The following is a 27,028-nucleotide window of genomic DNA, read 5'->3' on the forward strand; positions in this document are numbered from 1 at the left end:
AACATTGCCCTTTGAGTCACCCATGAATATTTTGTTCTCAGAACTACAGTAAATCCTTAATCATTCAGAAGCCAACTAACCCACTGTAGGATTATGGGAGATTCTCATTGCTGCCTGCCTTGTGGCTGTTCTATTACTTGGTGGCCCCTCTCTCACAAACTGAACTGGAGAAATAAAAGCTTAGACTTATTAATATTGCTACTTATTATTAGCCTTTCCTCAGGAACCTGACTTCCTGCCAAAATAGTCCCTCTCTCCTCCCTCATTGTACTCCCAAACCATCAGTGAAAGGCTTGGGGCTCTGAAGCACAGTCCTATGGAAGCCAGGTGGTGTCTGAGCCAGGCTTCCCAGACACTACTGTATCTGAATTACCATGGCATCCTTGACTCGACATTCAGGCTAACTGACTTCATACCCTGGGGAAGGGGCCTAACAAAGGCTAAAACTCCAAATGATCCACAGAGCTGCAGCTAGGCTCTTTTAGTTGAATTAGTTCTTCTTTCCATTGCTAAATTCTTTTCCAAGAAGCATGTTTACAATAAATCAGCGCTCCATCCGGCAATAGGAGCTGTCCTTTCTCCTTAAATACTCAAATGAAATGCTGCCTCTGTTGACATACTTTCCTTCTACTTACTGGATGTATTTTGTATGTACTCATTTTTCACATTTCCTCAACTAGAATATAGGATCCTTGAGGGCAAAGATTATTCTTGCCCCCCTCTTTGCATCTCTGGGTGGCATTTAGCCCAGGGCCTGGCACATAGTAAGCTCTTAACAAGAGTTTGTTTTTGGCTTGACTGATTGGCAGGGCATAATTGCTCACCAAATAGTTCACCTATTCTCTTGGCTTTGGCAGCCAGCAAAGTCATCCACCATTCATGTAACAGGGTTATTTTAGCCATATTTCAGGCAATGGGCATCTGCTTTCTTTCCAGGTTTCTACTATCACAAAAAGGGCTGCTATGAAAATTTCAGTGAGGTGTGTATGTGTGTGTGTGTGTATGTGTGTGTGTGTGTATGAGTGAGTGTGTGTGTGTGTGTGTGTGTGTGTGTGTGTGTGAAACAAACCTTTCTTCCATCTTTGACATCCATAAGGCATGTGCCCTGGGTGAAAGGGTATGGACATTTTCTCACCATCTATTTACAAAGACCTGGAAGAGAATTTGAAACTGACCACTATTTCTCAGTCCCATGAAATTCTCTAGGAGACAGGAACATTGCAGAATAAGAATGTATAGGAAAACAGAGAGAATAAAAGGGTCTGTCTCACTATCAGCTCTCATGGTAGCCACTGTCTGAAGCCAGCTGGCAGAACTATCAGCTTCTGTTTAACCAAGTATTAACCACAGATTTGAAGAACCCTTTTATTTGTGATAGCTGCCTAGAACAAGGAGACTTTCTAAGTTGCACACCCAGGCACAATCTAAATCAGGGGTTCTTAACCTGAGTCTGAGATAGGGAAAATTATATCTCTACTTTCACTAACCTTTGGTTTCCTTTGAAATTCTATTTATTTATTCTGTGAAGAGGTCCATAGACTTCACTAGACTGCTAAAGCAGTTCATTACATACAATAAGATTAAAAACTCTTAATCTAAATAAAGGAAATATCCTAATTAGTCTTTTCCTGGGGTTATTAATCTAAGAACAATTATCTCATTTTTTAAAAAAATATTTTGATAACTATTTCAAAATAGCTGGTTTCCTTTATTACCCTTTGCATTTTATTTTATGCATTTAAAAATGTTATCCTGAGAAAGGGTCAATAGGAATCACCAGATTACCAGAGGGATCCAAGACAGAAAAAAAGATGAAGAGAGCTTATAATCTATAAGATAGAGACGGTGATAAACTACAGGAAAGATAACCTACAGGCTGCCATTTGCAGAATCACCTCTAAGTCACTGTTGCTAGAAAGAAGAGCTTATTCTCATTCAATAAAAGTTCTTGTAGCTGACAAGTTGTGGTTCTCACTAGCTTGGTACTCCCACAATTTACACTTGGCATCTTCATGCACTACATATGTATGTATGTGTGCACATACATATATATATATATACATGTGTGTGTGTATATGTACATATATATCCCCTTTTTTTGTTGTGTCGTTTCAGTCATGTCCAACTCTTCATGACCCCATTTGAGGTTTGCTTGGAAAGGATACTGGAGTGGTTTGTCATTTCCTTCTCCAGCTCATTTTACTGATGAAAAAACTGAAGGAAAGAGGGCTAAGTGACTTGCCCAGGGTCACACAGCTAGTAAGTGGCTGAGGCCAGATGTGAACTCAGGAACCTGATAACTCTTTTTGACTCTAGGTCCATCACTTTATCTACTGCATCATCTAGCTGCCTATTCCCCTTTTTGCTCTGGTGTTTTATTTTGAAAAGTGCTACTGGAATAATTAGTGAGAAACAAGGTGACATTTTTCCTAACCAGAACCTTAAATTACAGCTTATTATTAAGCAGATCCTGATAGATAGCAAGTCAAATCACATCCCACTGAGCATTATAATAATCTATGGATCAAACCTTTCAATGTAATAAAACTAACAAATGAATATTAGTCCATTTCGCCTTTTACACCATTGCAAAGGGTTTCCATCTTGGGAGAAACAAACACACAAAGAGAACTTCTAATATATGCAAAGATATAATTTAAAACATCTAACTTTGCACTATTCACAGACAGTCCTACGTAAAGGACCTCAGATTAACTACTCCAAAAATGTCTCTCTTTAAAATTGGCAACTTTTATCACAACACTTAAAATCAAAGGATCTTAGGTCACTTAGCTTTGCTATTAGCATATTCAGACTATTTATAGTACATTCCAAGATAAATTGATATCAAAGCGACTAAAATAAACCTCTATTGTGCCAGAGACCTGGTGGGAACCAAAGAATCACAATATAAATTGTTGCTAAGTCCAGACAAGTAACAGGAGTCTATGCTGCAAAGCATCTTGGGGGCACCTAAACACAAAACAGGGTTATATCAACCTAATAGTGCTTCTCTGCCCTTACCTTCATGATTTCTTTGGATAACAGCAATGTATGTCACTTACCACCTGTGTGACTTTGGACAGATTACTTGACCTCTCTGGGCCTATTTTCTTATATGTAAAAGGAGAGAATATGACTGAGGGATCTCTAAAGTTCTTTCCTTCTCCAGATCTTTGCTGTTATGAAGACTGCAATATTTAAGAGAGTAATATTCTCCTGCAAGTATAGAATAGCTCGAAGTGAATGAATTATAAATGTCTTGAAGGTAGGCACTACTTCTAGTTTTGTGAGTGTCTTTGTAGCTCCAAGGCCTAGTACAGCACTTTGAGTATAATGAGCTTTCAATAAATGCTTGTTGAAAGCAAATAACTTGATGGTAATTTTATTCCAATTTTTGTTGTTCAAAAGAGTGTCGTGTGATTCTGAAGGACTTATGATGGAAAATGCTATCCATCTCCAGAGAAGGAACTGATGGAGTCTGAATGCAGATCAAAACATCATTTTTTTACTTTCTTTATTGTTATTTATTTTGGTGCATGTTTCCTTCATCACATGATTAACATGGAAATATGTTTGGCATGACTGCACATGTATAAACTATATCAAATTGCTTGCCTTCTCCATGAGGGGGGAGGGAGAATTTGGAACACAAAATTTTGAAAGACAAATGTTAAAAATTTTTTTTGTAAACAATTGAGTAAAAACAAATATTAAATAATTTTAAAGTATCATTTTTAAAACATCAGTAATAAGAGTCTTTCTATGTGGAATACATAGACCCAAGGGAAAAAGCATTTATTAAGTACCTACTACATGTCAGATACAATGGTGTACAGATGTATTAGTTCTTTCTCGGGTTCCTCAGTTGTTCCTTGTTGGCTGAAGGCATGCTTTGCTTGGTTTAGATCTTATCATTTTCCCCTGATTTCTTCTTTTCCATTACTAATAATTGGAGTGTGGAGGCAGCATGATGAGGTGGATAGGGAGCTGGTCTTGAAGGCAGGAGAAAGGCCTGGATTCAAGTCCTGACTCTGACCCAGACTGACTCCTGGCAAATTGCTTCATCTCTCAGTGTCCTAGGCAACTCTCTAGAGCTATAACTTACAGAGAAGGTGATGATGACCTGCATGGGGAGAGGGCCTTTCCTCAGCAGTGAGTTCTCTATACCAATGAAATTAAAGGTTTAAAAACAATTCTGTTTTCAGTGGGGTTTTTTTCTCTCAGTTTATGTTTTTATTTGGATTTGGGATTTTTCCTAAGCTTCTAAATGGCATTCCTGCCAAATTCAACACTGAGATCCCTCTGAGAGATTTACTATTAACATAATAACTATACCTTTGCTTTTCCTTTTGAATAGTATAACACACATTTATCCTCTCACTATTCCTGGGAGAGGTCATTTTTATTATTATCATTTTTCAAATGGAAAGCCTGAAACAAGCAGAATTTAAATGCCCCGTTGAAATCAGAAGCAAATTTACCATTAGATGTTACACTTCGCCAACTCCAACCTAAGGTACTTTTTATGTAATTGGGCCAAATTGAAATTATTTAGCGATCCAGTCTCTCACTACTTTTTTCCTCCTCCCTCCCAAATCATTACCAGCATACGATCAACAAGATCATACCGTAAAACACTTCCTTAATACCTTCTGCTGTCCAGCCATGACTAGAGAAGCTGACGGGTAGGCAGTGGAAAGTTCTTCCAGATCTTCCATTTAAGGAGGGTACCCAGGGCAGCTATCATACCATTTCCCAGTGGCCTTACTCCTCTGGACTTTGTTATGCTTTTGCATACCTTCCCCATTTCTTTTCAATTTCTTTTCTTGTGTTGTCATCCCCCATTAAGTTGTAAGCTTCTTGAGAGGAGGGACCGTGTTTTGCCTTTTCTTGTATTGGGTGCACTTAGATTAGTGCTAAGCACAGAGTAGTCACTTCATAAATGTTTATTGAATCATTGATACCATTACCAAAGAAATCTTCCCAAAATACCCACAACTCTGATAACATTTTCAATTTTAAAAATGTTGGTGGTTCCCAGTTGCCTACTGAATAAAGAGAAACCCCTTAGCCTGGTGTTCATGAACCTCTTCAATCTGGTTCCAGTCACTGTTACAGCACTATGATACATTCTGTGGTTTTATTTATCCTTTATGGCAGGCAAACTACCTCCGCCTTTCTTGTTATCCACCTTGAGCTTCTCCTGCCCCAACACCTCCGCATTCTTGTTCCTGGAAGAGACTCCTCATCTCCCCTATCGATGGTCACCTGGTGAAATCCTTTCCTTCTCTCTAGGCCCAGCTCAGACGCCTCAATACCCCATGATGCTTTCCTTGATTTCCTTCTCCCTTCCCTTTGCCCCACATCTGAAAGTGGTCCCTTCCTACTTTGTTTTCTCAAAGCATTCCATTAAGACCAATCCTTTGCACTTTTTACATTCCATTTTCTATTGTACTTATATGTATGTACTTTATATTCCTTATTAGACTGAAGAATGAATGAATGGCAAGTTTCTAGAGCACAGAGACTTTTTTTTTTATTACATTTGTATCATTCACACCTAGCACAGAGGCTGGCATATAATATCTGCTTAATGAATACTTATCAATGTGCAAATAACTGGGAGTGCTGGGACTATTGAATATGATTTCTTTATTGAATATAGTTTTCACATACTCTAAAATTGATTATTTCCTCTCTGTACACATACAACTGTTTCCTATATCCACACCTTTCCTCTCACTATTCCTGATTGTCCTCCTCCTGCTTCCCTCTTTTTCTCCCTTCCTTCCTCCCTCTCCCTCTCTGGAATATAGATGGATTCTAATCTAGATTAAATCCTTTTAAGTCTGGCTCTGCCTGCACTCAGCAGTACTATGGGCTCCATGTGGTCCATGTAAACTGTAGCAGTGTGATTTATGACCTTAGCATTCAACTGCCTTCTCTCTCTGTCCCTTCCCCTACCACCTTGTCTCTCTCTGTCTCTGTCTCTTCACTTTCTGAAGTCCTACCCATCTTTCAATATCAAATGCCATCTCCTACATGAAATATTGCCCAGTTCTCTCAGTCAGACATGAGCTATTCCCCCTTGATCCTCACATGGCAGCTAGTTTATGCACTTCTTTTGCATTTTGTATCATATATATACTATATATGTATATGTATTTTAGTTCCTTCCCCTCCACTAGATTCTTAGGTTCTTTGAGGGTGACATCATATCTTTGTGTCTCCTGTAGAACCTAGCATGGTGCTCAGCTCATAGAAGGCACTTAATAAATTTGTTCAATGGAATTTCTTTTTACTGCTGATTATAGCCAATATGGCAGCATAATATGGGAAACAACTACCTCGGGAAAAGTGAAAAGGAATATCATGCAAAAGACAATGGAGGGATTCATGATGATTGTAAGAAGGCTGTAGGATACAAAGAATGAGAAATTCCTAAGAAGGACAGAAGCAAAAGATGTCCTCGTAGAATTCTATTATATTCAATCTCTCTCTATCTACTCCTTCCCTGATGCCTGAAAGTGCTTCTAGGTCTCCCCCATCCTACAAACCAACAAACAAACAAACCCTCAGCCCTCATGTGAGTCTACCATCCCTAATGTCTATCATCCTTTTGCCCTTCTCTAAACTCCCTGAAAAATCCATCTGCATCCCATGTCTCTGTAATGGTAAGGGAATTTGAAGATCTTCCCTGTCCCTTAATAGGCCCATGTGACCTGCTTTGAGCTCAGGCCCAGCCCACAGCCTGAGTCACATGGAGCCTATAGTGGGAGGAACCTTGCTAAATGGGTGGAGCAGGAAGAAAGAGTGAGGTGGAGCTGAGAGAGAGAGGAGGCAGAACTGAGGTAGAGCAGCTAGCATGAGTAAGAGTGGTTGGAACTTTGCCTAAGGGAGCTTGTTTGTGAGGAGTCCTGAGGCAGGGAAGGCTCGAGAATGGCAGTGCTCCCTTTGTTGGTAATGTGTACAAATTTGGTTGTTACCATGGTAGAATTGACTTTCTGGTTTCTGAATAAATGTCTTCATTTTGTCTTTGAGGAAGAGAGTTTATATTTTGTACATTTACCCTGGAAATACACATGTGTATCCATAGCGGCTGCTGTGGGTATCACATTGGCGTTACAGCCTCCCTTTCCACTCTTCTCATTACCTTCTAAACCAGGGATGTCAAATTCAAATAGCAACAAGGTCTGTACATTAGAATCCCGGGAGGCAATTTGTTGACTTAGAAAATCACATATTAATATCATCTATGTTTTTATTGTAGTTTCATTTATTTTGTTAAGTATTCTTCAGTTCCATCTTATTCTAGGTCAGGCTGCACTGGGGGAATCATGGGTTCTAAGTTACCCATCTAAACCCTCAGCAGTGTGACTTCTGACTTCATCATTCAGCTGTTCTCTCCAATTACTAGTGATCACTTAAATGCCAAATTGAATGGCCTTTTATCATTTTCCTTTGCTAAATCTTCATGTATGGCATTCCCATTAACCATACATGAACCCCAAGGTTCTGTTCTCATCCCTCTTCTCTTCTCCCTCTATATTATCTCATCTCATATGGGTACAATTATCTTGTCTATACAGAAGACTCTCAAATCCATATTCTCTCATGAACTCCAGTCACATATCACCTGGTGCCTATTTGATGTCTTGAACTAGATGCTCCATAGGCATCTCAAGCTCATGTGTCCTAAACCAAACTCATTATCTTTCTCTCCAAAGCCTTCTCTCTTCCAAACTTCTCTGTTACTGTTGAGGATACCAACATCTCCCAATCAGTTACACTTGCTACCTCATTATCTTGAACTGCTCACTGTCATATTTAATTAGCCTAATATGAAATCTTGATGTGTCTCCCTTCATCTCTTTCATATTTGGTCCCTTATCCCCATTCCCACAGCCAACACCTTAGTTCAGGTTCTTATCACCTCTCTTTCTCTTGTACTACTGCAATATCCATCTAATTGTTTGCCTTCCCACACCTACCTCCGGTCTCTGCCCACTTCAATACACCCTCTCTCCACACAGTTGCCAAAACAATTTTCCTAAGCACAAATCTGACAGGGCCATCAAACTACTTCATACCAATCCTTCCGTCTACCACCGTGTTAAAATATAAAGTGTTCACAGCCTAGTCCCCTTCTACCTGTCTTGATTTCTTACACTTTCATCTCCTCTGCACATTCTATAATTCAGCTACACTGACCCATTTGCTACTCCTTGCACAAGACACAATGACCTCTTAAATACAAATTCTGGATGTCTTTTCCTAATCCTTATCCTTAAGCTCTCTATAGACTTTAGATAGAGAACCTTGGTTCTGGAATTGGGAAGACCTGAGTTTAAATCTCACCTCAGACAATTACTGGCTGGGTGACCCTGACCCAGTTACCTAACAGCTATTAGCTTCAGTTTCCTCAACTGTAAAATGAGGACAATAATAGGTACCTCCTAGGGTTGTAAGGATCAAATGAGATAATATTTGTACCTGAAATATAGTTTTATATAGTTTATATATTTTTATATATTGTATATTTACACATATAAAAAACATATATAGCATAGCAATTATATAACATATATTATAGGTTCAGTCATTTCAGTTCTATCTGACTCTTTGTGACCCCATTTTCTTGGCAGAGATATGGAAGTGGTTTACCATTTCCTTAATTTGCAGATGAGAAAACTGAGTCAAACAGATTTAAATGACTTGTCCAAAGTCACACAGTTAGTAAGTGCCTGAGCCCAGATTTGAACTCAGGAAGATGAGTCTTCTTGACTTCAAGCCCAGTGCTATATCTACTGTGCCACCTAACTGGTATATAGTAGAAGTTTAATAAAGTCTTCCTTCAATAACTCTTTCCACTTTGATATTATTTTCTCTCTAGGTTTTCATGACTCTTTACTGGTTCTTGTTCTATCTGTCTGAATGCTCCTTCTCAGTCTCCTTTGACAGACTGTGATCCAGTGCAAGCCCAGTAACTGTGGGTGCCAAGGCCTTGTCCTGGGCCTTCTTCCCTTCGATGTCCATAACCTTGTTCCCATCAGTGTAATGGCCTAACCAAGTGAAATATTTGCCAGCCCCCTTATTGTCATCACAGTCCTACCCTTGGCAGAGGGATCCCCATCATAAAATTCTAGAGTTTAAAGAGAATTTATAGATCATTTAAGCTGAGAGTCTCTGACATTTTTCATGTTGAGGAGATAGAGAGCTCCTTTCCTATAACATATCAGTTAACAGACATGGAATAAAGAGGGAGAGGAAGAGTGAAATGAGGTTGGGAACTAGGAGAAAGTGCTAATGGAAAGTTCGGAAACCAAGAGAGATGGGGAAGGAGGGATGGTGATGAGGAAGACCTGCTGATGAGGCTTTCAGCCTGAGGTTATGTCTAGTGTCTTCTGACATTTCAACTTTGGAACTCCATTGCTATGATCCAGAAATGTCTTCATGCTACCAGAATGAATGAGAGAAGCCTCAGGTTATGCTCTCATTTTAATGGCTTGTGGGCACAGACACAGCATTGGGTCCAAGGACATGAATGCCTGAACACTATCAATTAAGGTCAGGCCCTGATCTGTCTAAATCAGTCCAATACCCTCATTTTACAGGCAAGGGGAACAGCACCACTGAATACTCCTCCATTGGGTCAATAACATAGCTGGGAATATTAGGTGAATAACATAGCCAGTCCAATGCTATATCACAATTGCATATGAAATGACACCAGCCCAGTACATACTCCCTAGTGCAATGTTGTGACCTGAATGAAATTAATCCTAAGTCATTTTTTGTGAACCAGAGACATTGAAACCAGAATGGTAAAGGGATATTTCTGGATTTAAATTTTCAGAAGTATTCAGGGAGTACTAATTGTTAACTGTTCAGAGTGAACATTGACACCACGGAAAATGCTACAAATCAGGGTTTGATTTTAATATTATTTATTATTATTATTTTGGTAGTTGTCTAGACCTAAGAAAGTGATGGATTAAATTTAAAAGATAGATTAAATTTAAAAGTATCTTGTGGATCAATGTTGGGTCTTTCCCTCCAGAGAGCTGGTTGTTAAACATTACAAGCATATTCCTAACTCAAAGCAGGGACTTGAACTCAGGGAAGAGAGGAAGGAGGGTCTAGTTGAGGCATCCTTTCCTGAGTTAATCCCACCTTTGGATGATAACAAAATTTTTTTGCTCTTGTCTTATGCCAGATACAAATATTCACAGATCATCTTTACTTCTGAATGTGGAAAGTTAAGTACTCTTTTCAACTATTACTACAGCTAGAACTTCTTAGACCAAAATTTACAGAAACAGAAATCTGATGGAAAAATAGAGCCATCAGCTCTCTTAAACCTACATTCAGGCCTCTCTGCTTTTAAGAAAGACTTTCATTTATTGAACATCACCATCACTTTTAGAATATTCAAACCATCTTTACTTGTTACTTTAAATCCTTATCCAAATAATCACAACAAAATTAAAAACAAACATATTAGAGAACCAGGCTAGACTTTATTCTGCACTTTATTAATTTTCCACTTGCATCTAATGGTAGAAAAATCATCAGATATTTTCTATAAAACATTTGAACAAATAAAAACCCTGAAATTCCCTGGCAAAGCAGATATTGTTTCCCATGATAGATTTAGGTCTGTTGTAGGTTTTGGATTGCAGTTGCTGTGACCTGACAGTAATGCATAAGATGAAAAAAAGATAGAATATTTTTTCTGAAGCTACCAGAAAATAATTACCTATTTCTCCACAGTGAAAGTGTTATATAACTCCATATTTTCTATCACATTTTTCTATTAAGGCTGAAAATGTTACTTGTTTTCTGAATCCTGTAGCTTACTAGCAAGCCAACCTTAGCATTTCTCAGCCTCCTTTTCAGAGGTCATGTTAAAATGATCTCTGACACCATGACTTGGAAGCGGAATAGGAGAATGTGTCAAAGGAGTTACTAGAGGAACCATATGTTTAAGTCTCACTGTTCTCTGCTCTTCTTTGTCTGCTGCCATACCCACTCTGTACCTTGAGTTTGGCCAGGAGGAGCTCATGATCCTCAAGTAGCTTCTTGGTCTCATCTTGGCTGCTGCCAATTTCCAGAAGGTTGGGACAGGATTCAGCCAGCTGGAGTTGTACCCATTTTCCACTCTGTTAGTAAAAACAAAAGCAGTTACTTTTAGGTCCTACCTGTTTCTTCCTCCTCATCTCACATTTCTTTCTTTCTTTTTTTGAATTGACATTAAGAAAGTTGACTTTGGCTTTGGTGATTATTAACATTGGGAGGCACCTTAAAAGTCCTGTCCTGACTATTTTACAAACTGGGAGAATTAAGTCAAGAGTTGTAGCTCACTTAAGAACATTCAACTAGGTAGCAATTACCTGGTCTGGTAAAGATGTTGCTGGGCCTGGAGTTAAGGAGACTTGGGTTCAAATGCTGCTTTAATTGCTAAGTGACAATGATAAAACCATTTAACTTCTCTCCAGTTTTCCAGTTTTTCTCCCTTTTTCCAATTTTCTTATCTGTAAACTGGAGACAATCCTACCTGTAATGCCTACCTCCCAGGGTGATTGAAAATCCCAAATGAGATATGATCATTTACATATCATTTAAATGAGATGCAATCATTTAAATCAAATACTACAGTATTTTGCAAATTTTGTAGCCCAACCTACACAAAAGTAGATAATTGCTTCCATTATCCTATATACCCTTCTATTTAAGAGTAACCAATATATCTCCCCCCAAAATCCAACTTACAAATAGAGAAAATGAGAGAAGATGGCCATTACTTGCTAAAAATCAAAAGATGAAGATTTCACCATAACTAAGTATTCTAAGCACATATGTTGCCTAGCTCAGTTAAGATGGGATCATAGATTTATAGCTAGAAGACACATTGGAAATCATCTTGTCCCATCCCCTCATTTTATAGAAGTGGAACACAGGATTCAATTGACTAAAATCCAACTTATGCACAACTTTTGCTGATCCCATCTATTACTAAAAGCAAAAAGTGTGCCAGTTGAGTTACATGAGGTCAACACAACTGCTGCAAATTTAGAATTCAGGCAACTGTCTACATAATCCCAAAAAAGGAGCTTGACAGCTTTCCTCAGACCGAATGTTGTCAGCGTTGAGTCAGTCATGTCACATAATTGGGGTTTTCATAAGCATTCTTTTGATCTTCTTGAATTATCCCCTTAATTGTGAATGGACAATTCATAATAAGGGAAGGAGCGAGCATTATTAAGAGCTTACTATGTTCCAGGCACTGTGCTAAGCCCTTACGTGTATCTCATTTGATCCTCACCTGATCCTAACCCTGAGAGGTCGGTGTAATTATTATCCCCATTTTACAGTTGAGAAAACTGAGGTAATCAGAGGTTAAGTGACCTGCCTAGGATCACACAACTAATAATGTATCTGAGGTCAAGTCTTCCTGACTACAAACACCTACATGGGGGAGAGAGGATACAAAGGAAGCAAAAGATGTAGTGGCTCCCCTCAAGAGGTTGACCATCTATTTGAGCAATCACACATTTCAATCATGAATAAACTGGAGAGCAAAAATGCAAAGTAATTTTTTTGACAAGTTAATGATAATAAAGTGGTGCTCACTGCATGTAGACTAAGCATACGTAAGGACGGAAGGTAGTTTGTCTAAAGTACTGTCTAAACAACACGTCTTTTCTCTCCATGAATACTATTGTTGGTTAGTCATTTTCAGTCATGTCTGACTCTTCGCGATTTCATTTGGGTTTTTCTTGGCCAAGATATAGGAGTGGTTTGCCATTTTCTTCTCCAGCTCATCTTATAGACAAGCAAACTGAGGCAAACAGGGAAATGTGAATTGCCAGGGTAAAGTCATACAGCTGACAAGTGTCTGAGGCCGAATTTGAACTCAGGAAGAGGAGTCTTCCTGACTCCAGGCCTGGCACTCTATCCACTGTATTACCTAACTCCCATGTTCATGAGGACCCTTGAGAAATTTTTCTCAGAACAGATTCCTCTGAGCAAGACTTTATATTTTTCTCTGCCTACTGGACCACTCACCTCCTGTTATTTGCTACCACTCACACTCAAGCTCAAGGCTAAAGCTCAGAAAATATTAGCCACCCTGTTCTAACTGCCTCTACTTCCCTGCCATTAACCTAAGCCACCTTCCCAGATTGCAGTTTGTATTTTGCATTCCCACCTTTTATCTTAATTTTCTTCTAAGAGTTTAAGCATCTGAAAGGTTTCCTGCTTCTATTTTTTATCCCGAGCAAGTGTGCAGAAGGCACTTAATAAATGTGACAGAAAGAAATTTCTCATGAATATATTTTCAGTTTCATCTTTTTTCTTGCTTCCTTCACTTTTCACATCAAATTTTTCCCAATGCAACTTCTTATCCACAGAATCTTTAAATTTATTCTGATCCTTATTCATTTCTAGAACAAAACTGGTCTGTCGAGAGAATGTTTTGTCTGCCTGTGGAAATGTCAACATCTATAAAATGGGAATTTATGCAATACAATAAACCTTGTTGGTTCCCCCTTAATCAGTATTAAGTAATCATAGAGTCCTTCCATACAACCACAAATCCCAGCCATTGGCCAAGCTAAGCTCTTTGAAACAGAGGGGATAGAACACCTGAATAAGTAAGACAAAAACAGGGACATAACGGGAAAATTTTGTTCTATGTAATAGAGGTCATACTCCATTATCTTTACCTTTGAACCTGAACTAAGACTGAGAATGAAGCAAACAAGGCATTGAACTGACTCATTTTTCTCTTACTCTTAAAGAAAACACCATTTTCCCAAATTTGTTAGGAAGTACTCAATAAGTATATGCTGAGTAAACAGAATGAAGCATCTATCACATCTGCCACTTGAACGCTGCCCAGTTGTTCAGGGCCTCAAGTCTTTCCCCTGACCTTCCCCCCCACCGCCTTATTCTGTTTCCTTGAAGGAATCACTTTTTAAAGAATCAACAACTGAGAGAACAAAGCAGCAACCCAGAGGCACAGACAAATGAATTTCTAAAGAAAAATGAGGGGGGAAATGTTTTTTTTTTCTGGAATATAATTAATATAATAATATTATATACAATTATATTTGATATAAAATAATAATAATATCTATTATATGGTGATATAATTAATAATAATTTTGATATAATAATGTAACTGAAATATTCCTTCTCTGGATTATAATGAGTAAACTGGAGATTGTTAAGAAGCACATGTCCTTTTTTTTTGTTACACAGGGTTTCCTGAATTTGTGTTTTCTCCTTTCAAAAATAATCAAAGCAGCAGCAAAAGATCCTTTTGAAGTGAAGGTGGTTGTAAGGTCAAATCGATTCAATTCAGTTCTATAAATATTTATGGCAAGAAAAACCTAGACACAGTTCCAGAAAAAAAAAAATTTCATAGTTTGGAAAGTTTCCACTCTTTAAAAGAAATCAGGCTGTGAGTTCTCAGCACATATTCCTTGATTGGTATTCTCCTTCTTCTCCGAGGATGCTATATATTTCCGGAGAGGGATAGCTGGAGAAAAGGCAACAACCAAAAATATTTAAAATGTTTTTTTCTTTGCCTACCTCCCTATCTGGCAGTGAATCTACAGGATGCTGGAAACATCATTAATTCACATGCACATTATAAACTCTTGCTACTTTACATCAGGCTTACCTTATCTTATTGCCTGAGACAGAATCTCTGGTAAGAGAGAGACAAGGTCCTGTGTATTCAGAGACTAAGTGTATAGTACCAACAATAGGAAATGCACCTGGGTAGAAATACTTTTCCATCATTTATGTTGAATCCTTTTTCTCTACAGTGAGTTACAGTTTCTCCCCTATAAGTCTGCATGTTACTATAACAAACAGAACAAAGTTCAGTGAAATAGAATGTATTGTCCAGCATCAAAAGACCAGGAGGAAAGCTAGTCAATCAAACCTATCTGGGTACAAAATTATATTTGACTGAGAAACACTGGCTTGTTTTCAGCTCTTCCCTCCATTAGATAGTAAAATCTTTAGGTTGTGAATTATCTAGGCTTTGAAATCTTTGCAAGGCATTTTCAAAGGATGAGTCACTTCATTTTGATGGAAGATGTCTTGTTCTGCCTAAAGCTACGTTGTCGAGTATTGAAGGGGCTTGCTGGAGATTAAGCCCTTGCCCTCATTATAGAACAGTGAGTTAGTGGTGCCCCTGAGGATCTTTTGTTTCCTTCCTCAATATTGTGACTAGGATTGGAAAGGTTCTTTACCTTGTCAGATTGAGAGCTGTACAGAGGTGGGTACAGTCGGGGTGTGGGACTCTCACAAAATTGCGTCCTATTCCACCTCATACTCAAAGAAATTCATTCTTCAGATTTTTAAGCTTCCTCCCCACCTCCTACAACCAGACCCCACAAAGTTGTAAGCACAATCACAGATCCCCTTCCTTCTGTCCAGACAACAAGCTCCCTTCCCTTTTTGTTCACCTTTGGAAATCTAACAAATCCTGGGGCAGAGGTACTTTTTTTTGTTTGTTTTCTGACAGAAAATCCATTCCTTTCTTTCTTTCTTTCTCTTGCTTTATGATGCAAAGAAAGAATGCGTTGTTAAATTGTCTTGAATTTGCTAGTTCACTCTTAATTAATGAAGAAAGCAGGAAGATGCCTTTGCCACATTAATTATTTTTTCTCTACTGTAAACTGCTGCCCCATGTGGAATGTTGAGTAGGTATATATCACCCAGCAGTTGGGCAAACCCAAACTAAGGAGTGAGTGAGAGAACTGTCAACTTACCTTCAAGATAGCTATGACAATCCTGGAGTCCCCAGCCTGCACAGCGACAGAACTGACTGTTGTTGTAGAAGGCAGTGCCCCAGAACTCTCTTGGCTGGCCATGGTACTTTCGAACCACAGTTTATTCTTTAAGGCAGCCTCTGTACAGATGTATGGCTCCTAGTCATTTCAGAAGGCAGCAAACAGGGTTACTTGGATTCATTCAGGGAAAGATCTCAGCTAACACTGATTAGTCTGCCAAAAGGAAAGAACAGGAGGTTAAAAATAGACAGCCCCATTGAGTTTATCATTCTTGAGAGAGAAACGGAGCATTGACACACCCCTAGTTTGGTAGCATTAAGCCGCCTGGGTTGGTTTTTTTTTTCTGTCATTATCTGAAGTGTAGAGGATGGCCCTGAGTTCTGTGAACATCATCTGACACTCGCTAAGCGAACGGAAAAAGGCTATATGCAAATAGAAAAAAACAATACAGTTCTGTCCACTGTAAACTGTATGGACTGATAATTATAGACTTTAAAACCAGAAAGCTACTGTCCCGAATACTGGTCACCAAGTGGCCTCCATACATGCATAAAGATTTGTTTTTTTTAAAAAAAAAAGTTATAGTACTTATTTTTTTCCCACTGAATTGCTTACTGCACAGAGCTGTCAGTAATATATTTGTAGATCAATCACCCCTCTCCAAACCCACCATCCCTTCCTCTTCCACCCTCTACCACTAAAATCATATCCAATGGTCAGATTTGTTCCAAATAATAATTATTTTTAAAAGAATCTCACAGGGAATTGTTTTTAAAGCCCAGATCCACAGATACCTTTCATATTTAGCATTTCTTTCAAAATATTGTTTCCACAGATCATTTCCCTGTTATATCTCCTAACTTTTATTGTCCAAAATGTGTCTTTTTTCTGTAAGTTTTTTGATTACTACAAGAAAATGGCTGGGGTTTTTTTGGGGGGGGGACATCAAAATTCAGCACTGCAGTTCAGAGCGAGTTCCCCCACCCCCAGTCCTACTGTGCAGAGAAATCATAGACAGCTTGAAATCATAGTACGAGATGAGTAGATTAATCCTATTGCTAGAAACTCAGAGTGAGCTACAAGTTGCTTGTGGTATTAAGCAGCAGCTGCTGGATTCCCCCAACAGAACAGCTGAGTGTGACACTAAAGTTAAGGTCACAGGTTGCTGAGAAGATGAGAGAGACACAGAGAGAAAAAGAGAGAGGAGAGAGACACACAAAGAAAGAGACAGAGAAAAAGAAAGAGAAGGTTGAGGGAGGGAGAAGAAGAGAGAGGGAGATACACAGAGAGAAGAAACAAAGAAAAAGAAAGAGAGGTGAGAGGGAGGGAGAGAGAGAAAGGAAAGAGAAAAAAGAGAAGGAGGAAAAGAGAGAAAGGGGGAGAGGGGGAGGGAAGGGGAGAAGAGGAGGGGGGAAAGGAAAGAGGGAGTCTCAGAGGCTGCCAACAGCATCAAGGAACTGGAGGAAAAGTAAGAGTAAGAGTCTACAGCTGTAAAGAGACAGGCTTAAGTGGGATCTGCCTGATTCTTCACGTCAAAACACCTCAGCTCACTGTAGAAGCATTTTTAATTTTGGTGTTGCTGCTGGGCATGTTTAAGTCAGTACAGCTATCTTATTCTGCTATGGACATAGTCATGTACTTAAGTAAAAAGAAAAAGGAAAAAAACAGTGTATATACACACACACCTTTCTATTCAGCAATTCTGGTTTCTCTAAAGGGCATGGCACAGCTGTTCAGCAATTATCCGGCCATGCCTGGCGTCTTTCTCCCACATTCTAGGCCAGTGTGTTGCCTCTAGAGTAGATGAAAACCTCTCCTGGAACCCAGTCATCAAGCTCCAGGAAGTTTACATGACGTCATGACCAGAGGGAGGGGCAGGTGGCCGGGGCTGAGGAGAACAGGCTCCAGACCTGCCAAATTGATAAACAGGTTGACTCGGAGGGGCGCCAAGATGTGGGAAAAGATTATAAATGTGAATATTTCATTCCAGGAAAAGAGTGCTTGCAAGAGGGTCAGCTTGACCAGAAGGTTGGAAGGCTGGCTCCTTCAGCGAAACTGACTGAACAAATACTTGGACCGTTTGAGAGAATGAGAGCAAAAAATGTTGAGCTTGCTTGGCTTAGGAAAAGACTGAGTTAACAAGTCTGTCACAGAGTACTGACATCAAAAGCCACAAAATCCCAAAGTAGTAATACTTAAACTTCTGGGGTGAATGCCAACAAGAACTGCAAACAATGGCTTACACACACACACACACACACACACACACACACACACACACACACACACACACCACACACCACACACCACACACCACACACACCACACACACACCATATACTTTCATCCACAGGTTAGGTCAGGTTCCTTGAGGTGCTGCAGAGAGGCCCTCCATAATGTAATGGGTATTTGGCAGCAGGCTGTAAGAACCACAGGGGAAGAAAAGAATGGTTGTGTCCACAAGGCCATGGATAAGATGTATGATTTTGTAAGGGTGTGGAGTACACGATGGAATGCTTGGAGCTCAGATTTGAGCAGAAAGAAAAGATGGAGGGAAAAAAAGAAACTGAAGGATTAATGCCAGAAGTTAAATGTCAGAAAATTAGGAGGGAATCTGTTTAAGCATGAAATACAGTCATCAAATTATCTACTAACTCAGCCACTGGAGCCTGAGCCATCCCACTCTGGAGGACTTTCCTTCTAAAAATGTCAGCGTTTTTACCTTTTGAATGAAGAAAATGATGTTGACGTAGGTAGATTCTTGTGCCATTCATATTTATTTAGTTTTTGCAGTAATACATGGGATTTAAGTAGTATGTTTCTTTTTTGTTTTCCTTTTAAATTTTATTATTTTTTAAATTATCAAGCAATCATTTTTGTCTCCTACTTTTGAAAAGAAAAGAACAGAAAAAAGAAAGAGAAAGAAAGGGAAGGGGAAGAAGGAAGGAAGGAAGGAGGGAAAAAGGGAAGGAAAGAGGGAAGGAAAGAGGGAAGGAAGAGTATCCCATAAACACATTCAAGTAAAACAAATTCCCACGTTGGTCATCTCCAACACTTTCCCAGTTTGTATATTATCTTTCTTCCATGAGATAGACAGCATTCATCTTTATCAGTCCTCTGAAATCAAGATAGATAATTTTATTGATCAGGGTTCTTAAGTTTTTCAAAATTGTCGTTTTTACAAAACTACTGCTCTAGTACAAACTTGTTACAGTTTTGCTCATTTCACTCCATATGTCTTGCATCTTTTAAAAATATAAGATCTCCATGCTGTGTTTGTCCTTGGCTCACTTTGAAATCCGAGCTCTCAGCTTAGAAATCTTTCAGTATCTCACGTGCCCCACAAGGCAAGGAGGGTAAATATTATTATCTCTCTTTTACAGATGAGGAAACAAAGCTTACCGAGGTCAAGTGACTCATCTACCCTCACAGCTAACAAAAGGCAAAGCCCAGCCTTGAAACCAGTTCTGGCTAACGTTCCACTGCAAAGATTCACCCTAGCCTAGCTCCGTATTTTGTCCCCCTCCATCCACTTAAATTAGACTTTTCCTCTCTAGATGTTTAGGGAACTGGACAATTTTCCCTCTGCAGATGCCTAAATGATCACACATCCATGCAGCTTTTCCAGCTTATGGAGAAGTCCCATCTATTGTTCTTCAGTTGTATAAATATCTGATCCCAAACTGTATTATTTTACTCTGGTTAAGTGATTTGAAATAATGCTAGGATAAAAGATAGCACACTAACCAAATCTGTATTACAAGGACTGGAGAAAAAGTGGTACTAAAAAGCTTTTGAATAATGATCTGTTTGTACTCCATCTACCATGACCAACAAAAAAATAATAATAAATTACAGACATTCTAATGTCCTTTGAAGTTTATAGAGGATCTTGCAGAGGTTATTATGTCCCTTCTGTTTATCTCCCTGGAAAACAGCTAAGTCCATGCTAGCTGAACATTAATGAAATGTTCTCCAAAGGGATCCAAAAAGATATAACCAGAATCTACAGAGTAAAACTGTACATATTTAACAAAAGAGAGACAGCAAATCGTACGAAAATACTTTGCCCCAATATTCTTAAGACCTATGGGTATGGGTAAAAAGCCACACATTTTTCTTGTGTCCCCTATGAGAACCACTTATTTAATTACTGGGAGTGGGGTTTGGAATCTTTGATAAGAGTTATTCATGTAGGCAGTACAATGAATGGAGCCATGGACTGGAATCAGGAAGACATGAGTTCAAATCAGACCTCAAACACTTATTAGCTGTGTGACCCTGGACAAGTCACTTAACCTATTGCCTCAGTTTTCTCATCTGTAAAATGAGTATAATAATAGCACCTACCTTCCAGAGAAGTTGTGAAGATAAAAAGAGATAATATATATAAAATGCTTTATAAACCTTTCTTTCCATTTACTCTCTGTAGTGAGTAGTGCAAGTCACTGAAACTCTCTTTGTAAAACGAGGATAGTGATGGCATTTACCTTACAAAAGGGTAGTGAAAATCAAAAGAGATAATGTAAAGTATTTCCCAAACTTAAAAGAAGTAAAAATGTGAATTATTAACACCATCATCATCATCACTCAACTCACTTTTTTTAACATGATTTAAATAAAAAGTTCAAAAACAGTTTATTCGACTGTATCATTTATTATTTAATATCTTCCTCCTTTTTCCTTCTGCTCTTCCTCCTGTTTCTTTTTCTTCTTTCACTTCAAACTTGTGTGCTTAAGGAAGACATTTGATTTCTCTGGGCCTCATTTTCTTCTTCTATAAAAATTAAATGATTTCTATAAAATTAGATGACTCTAAAAGCCCATTCTAGCTTTAAAATCAGTAAGTTCTTATCAGTTAGCATAAACAACAAACAAATCAGAATGAATCCATTTTTGCCAGACTAAAAGTTCAAAGCGCCAGTTGCTCTAAAATCAAAAAATGACATTGGCTGCCTGTTCCCTACCACCTCAGGTCTCGACTTCTCTGCTTGGGTTTCAAAGCCCTCCACAGGGCAGCCAGGTGGCTCAGCCGATAGAGAGTCAGGAAGAACAGAATTCAAATCCAGTCCCAGATACTTATGAGCTTTGTGACCTTGGGTAAATCATTTAACCTCTGTTTGCCTAATCTTCTGGAAAAAGAAAACCCCATGGACATTTTGATCCACAGGGTTACAAAGAATTGGACAAACTGAATGATGTGAGTCATCTTAACTTCCTTTACTGTTCCCTCCCAACTTGTCCCCTTTCCTAATGTTAAGATGGGCTCTTCACTCTCCACCTCACATGTTAGCTCATTCCTGCCCCACTGTAGCAGCAAACACCGTGGCACATCCAGAATGGCCTGTTAGGACAGGTTCTTAGATCTGCTTTTCTAAGGAAAGCAACTTAAAAGGAGTCATGACATACACCAACAGAGAAAATGCAAGCAGAGAAATAAAGACCAACAGACAGGGCTTCTAACTGTCTGACCATAAGCAATGCAGACATCACAGATCAACAGACAGATCCAACTGTCTGACCATACATAGTTACCAGAGAGAGAACACCAACATCTCAACTCCTTAACATCTACCTGGATTCTCATCTGGCACATGAACATTCTTCCAAAGAGTAAACCTCAAAGCAAAAACCTCACCCTACAGTATATATACACTTTTCACAGGCGGAGGGGTCATTAGAAATTAACAAAAGGTGTGGGCCTTCCTACAAAACAAGCCTCCCTTAATCGAACTTCCCTTAATGAATTCCACCTGAGGCCTATTAATGGTGGGGAAGATCTTTAACTTTTATTACACCCACTCCTCCTCCAGATGTGGAATAATGGGTTTTCTGTTTACTTGAACTTCTCCCTCTTTTTCAAGATCCAGCTCAACTATAAATCCTTCCAAGTCTACTACAGTCTTCACTGATTTCTTCTCTGATATCCTACATTTCACTCTGCATCTGCTGCCCTGCATGGTTCTAACTCCCTGGAACAAGACATCCCTCTTAGGTTAAGCTCTAACCTCATCAGCAGGTTGCTAACTCAAGCCTTGACTGATACCACCTCCCTTAGCCTCCTCTCCCTTCTGGCTAGAAGGTGGAGGATTAAATCCCTGCTAGGCTCTTCCTTTATAGGGTCAGAAGTTGGACCTTTGCTCTCTCTACTGTTCTGCTTAGTTTCAACTCCAGGGAACATGAGGCCCCCACATCTCTCCTCCTTCCCTGCCACCACAACTGTTTTCCAGTCTCCTTTTGTGTATTGTCTTTCCCTATTAGATTGTGAATACTTTGAGGACAAGAAATATTTTTCTTGTTATTGATTGTATGAGCACTTAGTAGGTGTCGAATGATGTTATAGACTGTGCCTCATATTGGCATAATTAACTAAACAGTCTTGTCTTATTCACAAGGCAGTTAGGTGGTGGCAGCGATTAGAGCTCTGGGCCCTGAGTCAGAAAGACCTGAGTTCAAATGTGGCCTCAGAAGTTACTAGCTGTGTGACCCTGGGCAAGTCACTTAACCCTGTTTGCCTCAGTTTTCTCATCTGTAAAATGAGCTGGAGAAGGAAATGGCAAACCACTCCAGTCTCTTTGCCAAGAAAACCCCAAATGGGGTCACAAAGAGTTGGACATACCTGGAATGACTGAATGACAATAATTATTCAATAGCATTAGACAACAATTGCAAGTTTTATTTCTGTCACAACTATAGAAATAGGTGGATAGTAATAGTATTTTATATTGATTTCATATATTACTTCAAATTTTATCTATGGTCCACCATTTTCATGGGACTCACAGTTTATATGTTTTTAAGTTGTTTTTTTTTTCTGGAGAAAATTGTGCTATTCAACTCATCTAAAATGAGACTCTTAGTGATTTACTTTCACATTTTTCTTTTGGAACATTCCTCTTCAGTTTTCAGCAGGTCAACCAGGATGCTTGGACTCCATTTGCCCCAGCGATATTTTTTTCATTGTGAAGATTTCTTGATGAAAGTATTCTCCAAAACCTTTGGGGCAACTGAAATTTTGATTTTTTTTTAAGAGATTATGATGTCCCATTACTCATAGAACCATCTTTTTACTACCAATATTCTTCTGTCCCCATAATAGGTCCTAGTTCAGCAAATATTTGATTGATCTGACTGTGTAAGTCCGATAGAACATAAAACAGTGCTTTGAATGTAGTGAATTTAACAAATGTTTGCTAGTGTCAAAGAACAAATCAATGAATGAATGAACAATGAAATACTTGTAACTGTATATTTCCTCCAGTTTTTCACTGATACTCTGGCCATGCACAAAAATACTTTCTAAGAGAAAAGCTACAAACAGCAACTCCTGAATTTAGCTCAACACCCACCTACAGATGATAGAAAGAAAACATTGCCAGGTTTAAAGTACATTTGGTCAATTCCAAGGATTATAGCTTTGAGGTTGCTATTTAATATAATTTCTAGCAAATTTTGCCCTAAAGTGACATGATGATTGAGACTCATACCGTGCTTGATACATTATTTGCATGTTTCTTTTGAAAGCCATATTTACAACAGTCACAGATAATCGAAAATAAGATGAATTGTAATTATCTTATTTTGCCATAGTTCTAGATTTGAACTGATGTTAAAATTAAGCAGCCTTTTACACTGAAGGTATAAAGGATGTATCCAGAGAAATATATGACTGGATTTTTTTAAAAAATGGAATAACCTGGTCATATAATGAAATGAGAGATGACTGATGACCTGCCTCTGCTCCACTTGTCTCTGTGAGATGTCAGGAGAACAAATTTGTGGGAAGGCATGGATGATCACTGCACAGGATAGTCAGCTATAGATGGGTTGCAATATGAATTGTTGGAATAGGTACCCACAGTGATAAGATCACAGATCCACCAGAGTAATTGGGGGACTAAAACAAGTGGTAGCCATAAGACTACCTTCCATTCTGCCATGCTTTGAATAGAACAAAACCTATTTTAAGCTAGAAATTTAAGGAATATCATGGAAAACAGGTGATTTGCAGGATTTATTTTACCCATTTCACCATCCATACATGATCCAGATAAGAAGTACTCAGTATGACTTGCCTTCACACGTCTGAGCCATGGATTTACTGCATCCCTCTTCAGCATATCATCTTTCTCTCTTTATATGATATTTGATGCCTGCTATCTGAGAGAAATAGAGGAAGAGAACAAGGTCCTTTTTCATTTTCCATAGCAAAGCTCCCTGACAGTAAACTTCCACAAGAGTTAAAAGATCCGAGCAGTGATGTGCAAAGTTTGGAAACTTAGTCAAGAGTTTGGGAAAATTTAGAGAGTTTTTTTTTTTCCTACTGTTGCTAAAGAAACTTCATTTGAGGTTGAAAATTCCAGCTCATAGAAATCCCTAGGGAGGCCTTGAGAGCAACTATCCAAGCATGCTTGGGAAGCCAGCAGTGACACTGAATGCCGGCTGTCACCCCTCCAGCAGCTACGATATTTGCCAAGAAAATAAAATACTAATAGGAAATCCAAAGACATAAAATTAGACACCCTAAACTGTCATGTTATCAACTGAGGGGCTAGAAACAGAAAGGAGTGCTCTGTCATTTTTTAAAGTTCAAGTTTAAAATATTTTACCCTAAGACTTTGTTCAGGAAGCATGCAGTAGAATTTAAAGGCTTTTATGTACAAATACAGTGTTCAGGCCCAGGACCATACTTAAAGGCTCTGCTTTAAAATGGTTAAAAAAAGGGTTTTTTTTGTTTTGTCGTGTTCCATACAAAGTTATATGTGTTTCAGGGAATACAACTGAACCAGCAACACTTCTAAAACTGCGTGATGATGAGAACTGTTTCAGTGGATTTCTGGATAGTTTTTAAAGTATAAAGTAACTACAGAGTAGCTTTGAGAATACTGCATGTTTAGATATGAGAACACCAGCTTTGTTTCAAGAGGATAATCACTAAAGTCCAATGGACTCCCTACAAGTATGGCCACTAAGGAGGGTGTGTCCCTCGCCACAGGAAACTCTTTATCTTCTTCTGCTGTCACTCAAGCCAGGGCAGATGCCTCAGATGAAAGGCAGCAACCACTGAGAATACCCGGAAGGATAAAAAAATTACCAACACCTGCAGGGGGAAAAAAAAGATATTCATCCACTCAGACTTTTATGGAAAACAGGAAATAAGAGGAGGGAAATTCACCAAATCATGGAAATCATACCTGGAAACAAAAGTGGTGCATCAGTGCTCTCACCCCACACCCCACACATGTCACACCGCCCTGGGAAGCCCAGTTCCTTGGCCCAGATTCCAAACCCATAAATGGACAATGAGTCTATGACCAATCTCTTCATGTCATCTGCTTGTGGTATAACCCTCTTTTATGAGGATATTTCTATGAGGATAGATGACTTCATCAACAAACATTTGTTGAGAGTCTAGTAAAGTCCCTAATACTCTTCCTCTCTAGCTGTATTACTATTAATAGTAATGATAATAGTCTATAGAGGGTTTCAGTGCCTCCACACACATTCCCTCATTGAAGCCTCATAGCCATGTGGTGAAGTAGGGACGACAGATATTCCATGGGGCAGGTATGGTTCCCAGGAAACACTGGATTTGGATCAGAAAATGAGGGTTTGAAGTCTGCCTCTAGCTGGGTGTGTCTGGGTCAGGTCTCTTCATGTCTCTAAACCTCAGTTTCCTCATTTGTAAAAATGGAAGCAAAAAATATGAAGGCAGCTAGTTGGTACAGTGAGAAAGCACAGGGGCTGGAATCAGAAAAACCTGAGTTCAAATATGAATTCAGACTCTTACTAGCTGTGGGACTCCCGACAAGTCACTTAACTTCTGTTTACCTCAGTTTCTTTATCTGGAAAATCAGGATAATAATAGCACCAATCTGCAAGGGTTGTTGTGAGGGTCAAAATGAGAGGTCATTTGTAGAGTGATCATAGCACGGTGCCTGGCACATAGCAAGCACTAGATAGATGTTAGCTAGTATTATTATCTATGTCATGGGGTTATTGTAATGAAATTGTTTGAATCTCAAAGTGCTAGCTATTATTAAGTGTTTATTAAGTTCTTTTAAAAAATTAAAAGATCAACTCTGTCATTACTATTGGAAGGAGTGTGTTAATTCCCCTATACTCCCTCTCTTTATTCCTGCAATATATCCCAACCAAAGTATCTCTCTTTGGCTAAAACTTGGTTATGTGGATTGCACAGTTGGGACAATCAAGTCACAAAGATCTCAAATTTACCTTACATATCCTTCAGACAATCTGCTGTTTAACCAGGACTAGAAATGAATCTCCTAATACTAAGTCTGAGGTTGACCTTCACCTGATGGTGAGTAAATCTTCATTTATTTTTGAGGCAATCAGGGTTAAGCAACTTGTCGCAGTTCACGCAGCTATTAAGTTGTTGAAGTCAAATTTGAACTCAGGGCTGGCATTCTCTCCACTGCACCCTAGCTGCCTAGTGACCAAGTCTTCTTAAGGACAAATAGGGAACTTATCCAAATATTCCTCTCCTTTACAAAACTAATTAAAATGGACTGGAGAGACATTTATAGAGTGTCTGTTCTGTTCAGAGCACCGTGTTAAGCACCCTTAGCAGAAGAATTTTGAGTACAAGGAAATAGATCAGCAAAGTACTACACCATAATTGCTGTAATCAGAATACCTGCCTGGGTTGGAAAGAGAAATAGACAAATAGGACCTCTCCAGTAGAACCTAATAGATCTGTTTGGGCTGTCACCACACAGCCTGTTTTCCTACGTTCCAGCAAGAGTGGAAAAGTAAAGCTACAGTAAACTAACTTGCCTTTTGCTTCACCATTATTTTTCTCTTACTACGTCTCAAAAAAAAAAAAAGTTTAACCCATAGTTAACTAAAAAAAAAGAGTGAATTAATATATTAATAAATAAATAAAAATATTAAGTGTTCGCTACGTGCCGTTGTTATTGTTCTTTGTCCTTAATTCAAGAAGAGTACCGTAACATCAGGAAGGTGACGCCAAGACTTGCAAGTGAATTGAATTTAACTGAGGCAGGGCTGTGCAAAGTCACCAGCCTCACTTTCTCTTCCGGAGCTATCTGAGTCCAGGGGCCAGATTTAGACCTGGGCAACTGGCGTGGCCCTGGATGCAAGGGGAGATCTTGGTCTTTTTAAACTTTTTTCACTGGTCTTAGTTCGACCCAGGCAACACCCATTCAGTGATTAAGGTATTAGGGAAA

The 27,028-nt window shown here is 38.9% G+C and overlaps 1 protein-coding gene across 7 annotated transcripts in view; it reads right to left on the bottom strand.

The window, feature by feature from the left end:
* The window catches only part of CCDC141 (coiled-coil domain containing 141), a 284,155-nt gene extending 266,519 nt beyond the window's left edge, over nucleotides 1–17,636 (bottom strand). For 3 of the 7 annotated variants that reach the window (XM_072612514.1, XM_072612510.1, XM_072612513.1), the window contains exons 1-3: nucleotides 17,501–17,636; nucleotides 15,795–16,028; nucleotides 11,043–11,165 (exon numbers count right to left, since the gene is read on the bottom strand). In XM_072612514.1, the coding sequence (XP_072468615.1) occupies nucleotides 11,043–11,165; nucleotides 15,795–15,896 (225 nt within the window). In that variant the 5' untranslated portion in view covers nucleotides 15,897–16,028; nucleotides 17,501–17,636. Of the gene's footprint in view, nucleotides 1–11,042; nucleotides 11,166–15,794; nucleotides 16,029–16,114; nucleotides 16,471–16,609; nucleotides 17,191–17,500 lie in introns of those variants that run through there. The other 4 variants (XM_072612515.1, XM_072612516.1, XM_072612511.1 and 1 more) reach the window with 3 other exon arrangements.
* Between the last annotated feature and the right edge of the window lie 9,392 nt (nucleotides 17,637–27,028).

The sequence above is a fragment of the Notamacropus eugenii genome, chromosome 5, assembly GCF_028372415.1.
Source record: "Notamacropus eugenii isolate mMacEug1 chromosome 5, mMacEug1.pri_v2, whole genome shotgun sequence".
Lineage (NCBI taxonomy): Eukaryota > Metazoa > Chordata > Mammalia > Diprotodontia > Macropodidae > Notamacropus > Notamacropus eugenii.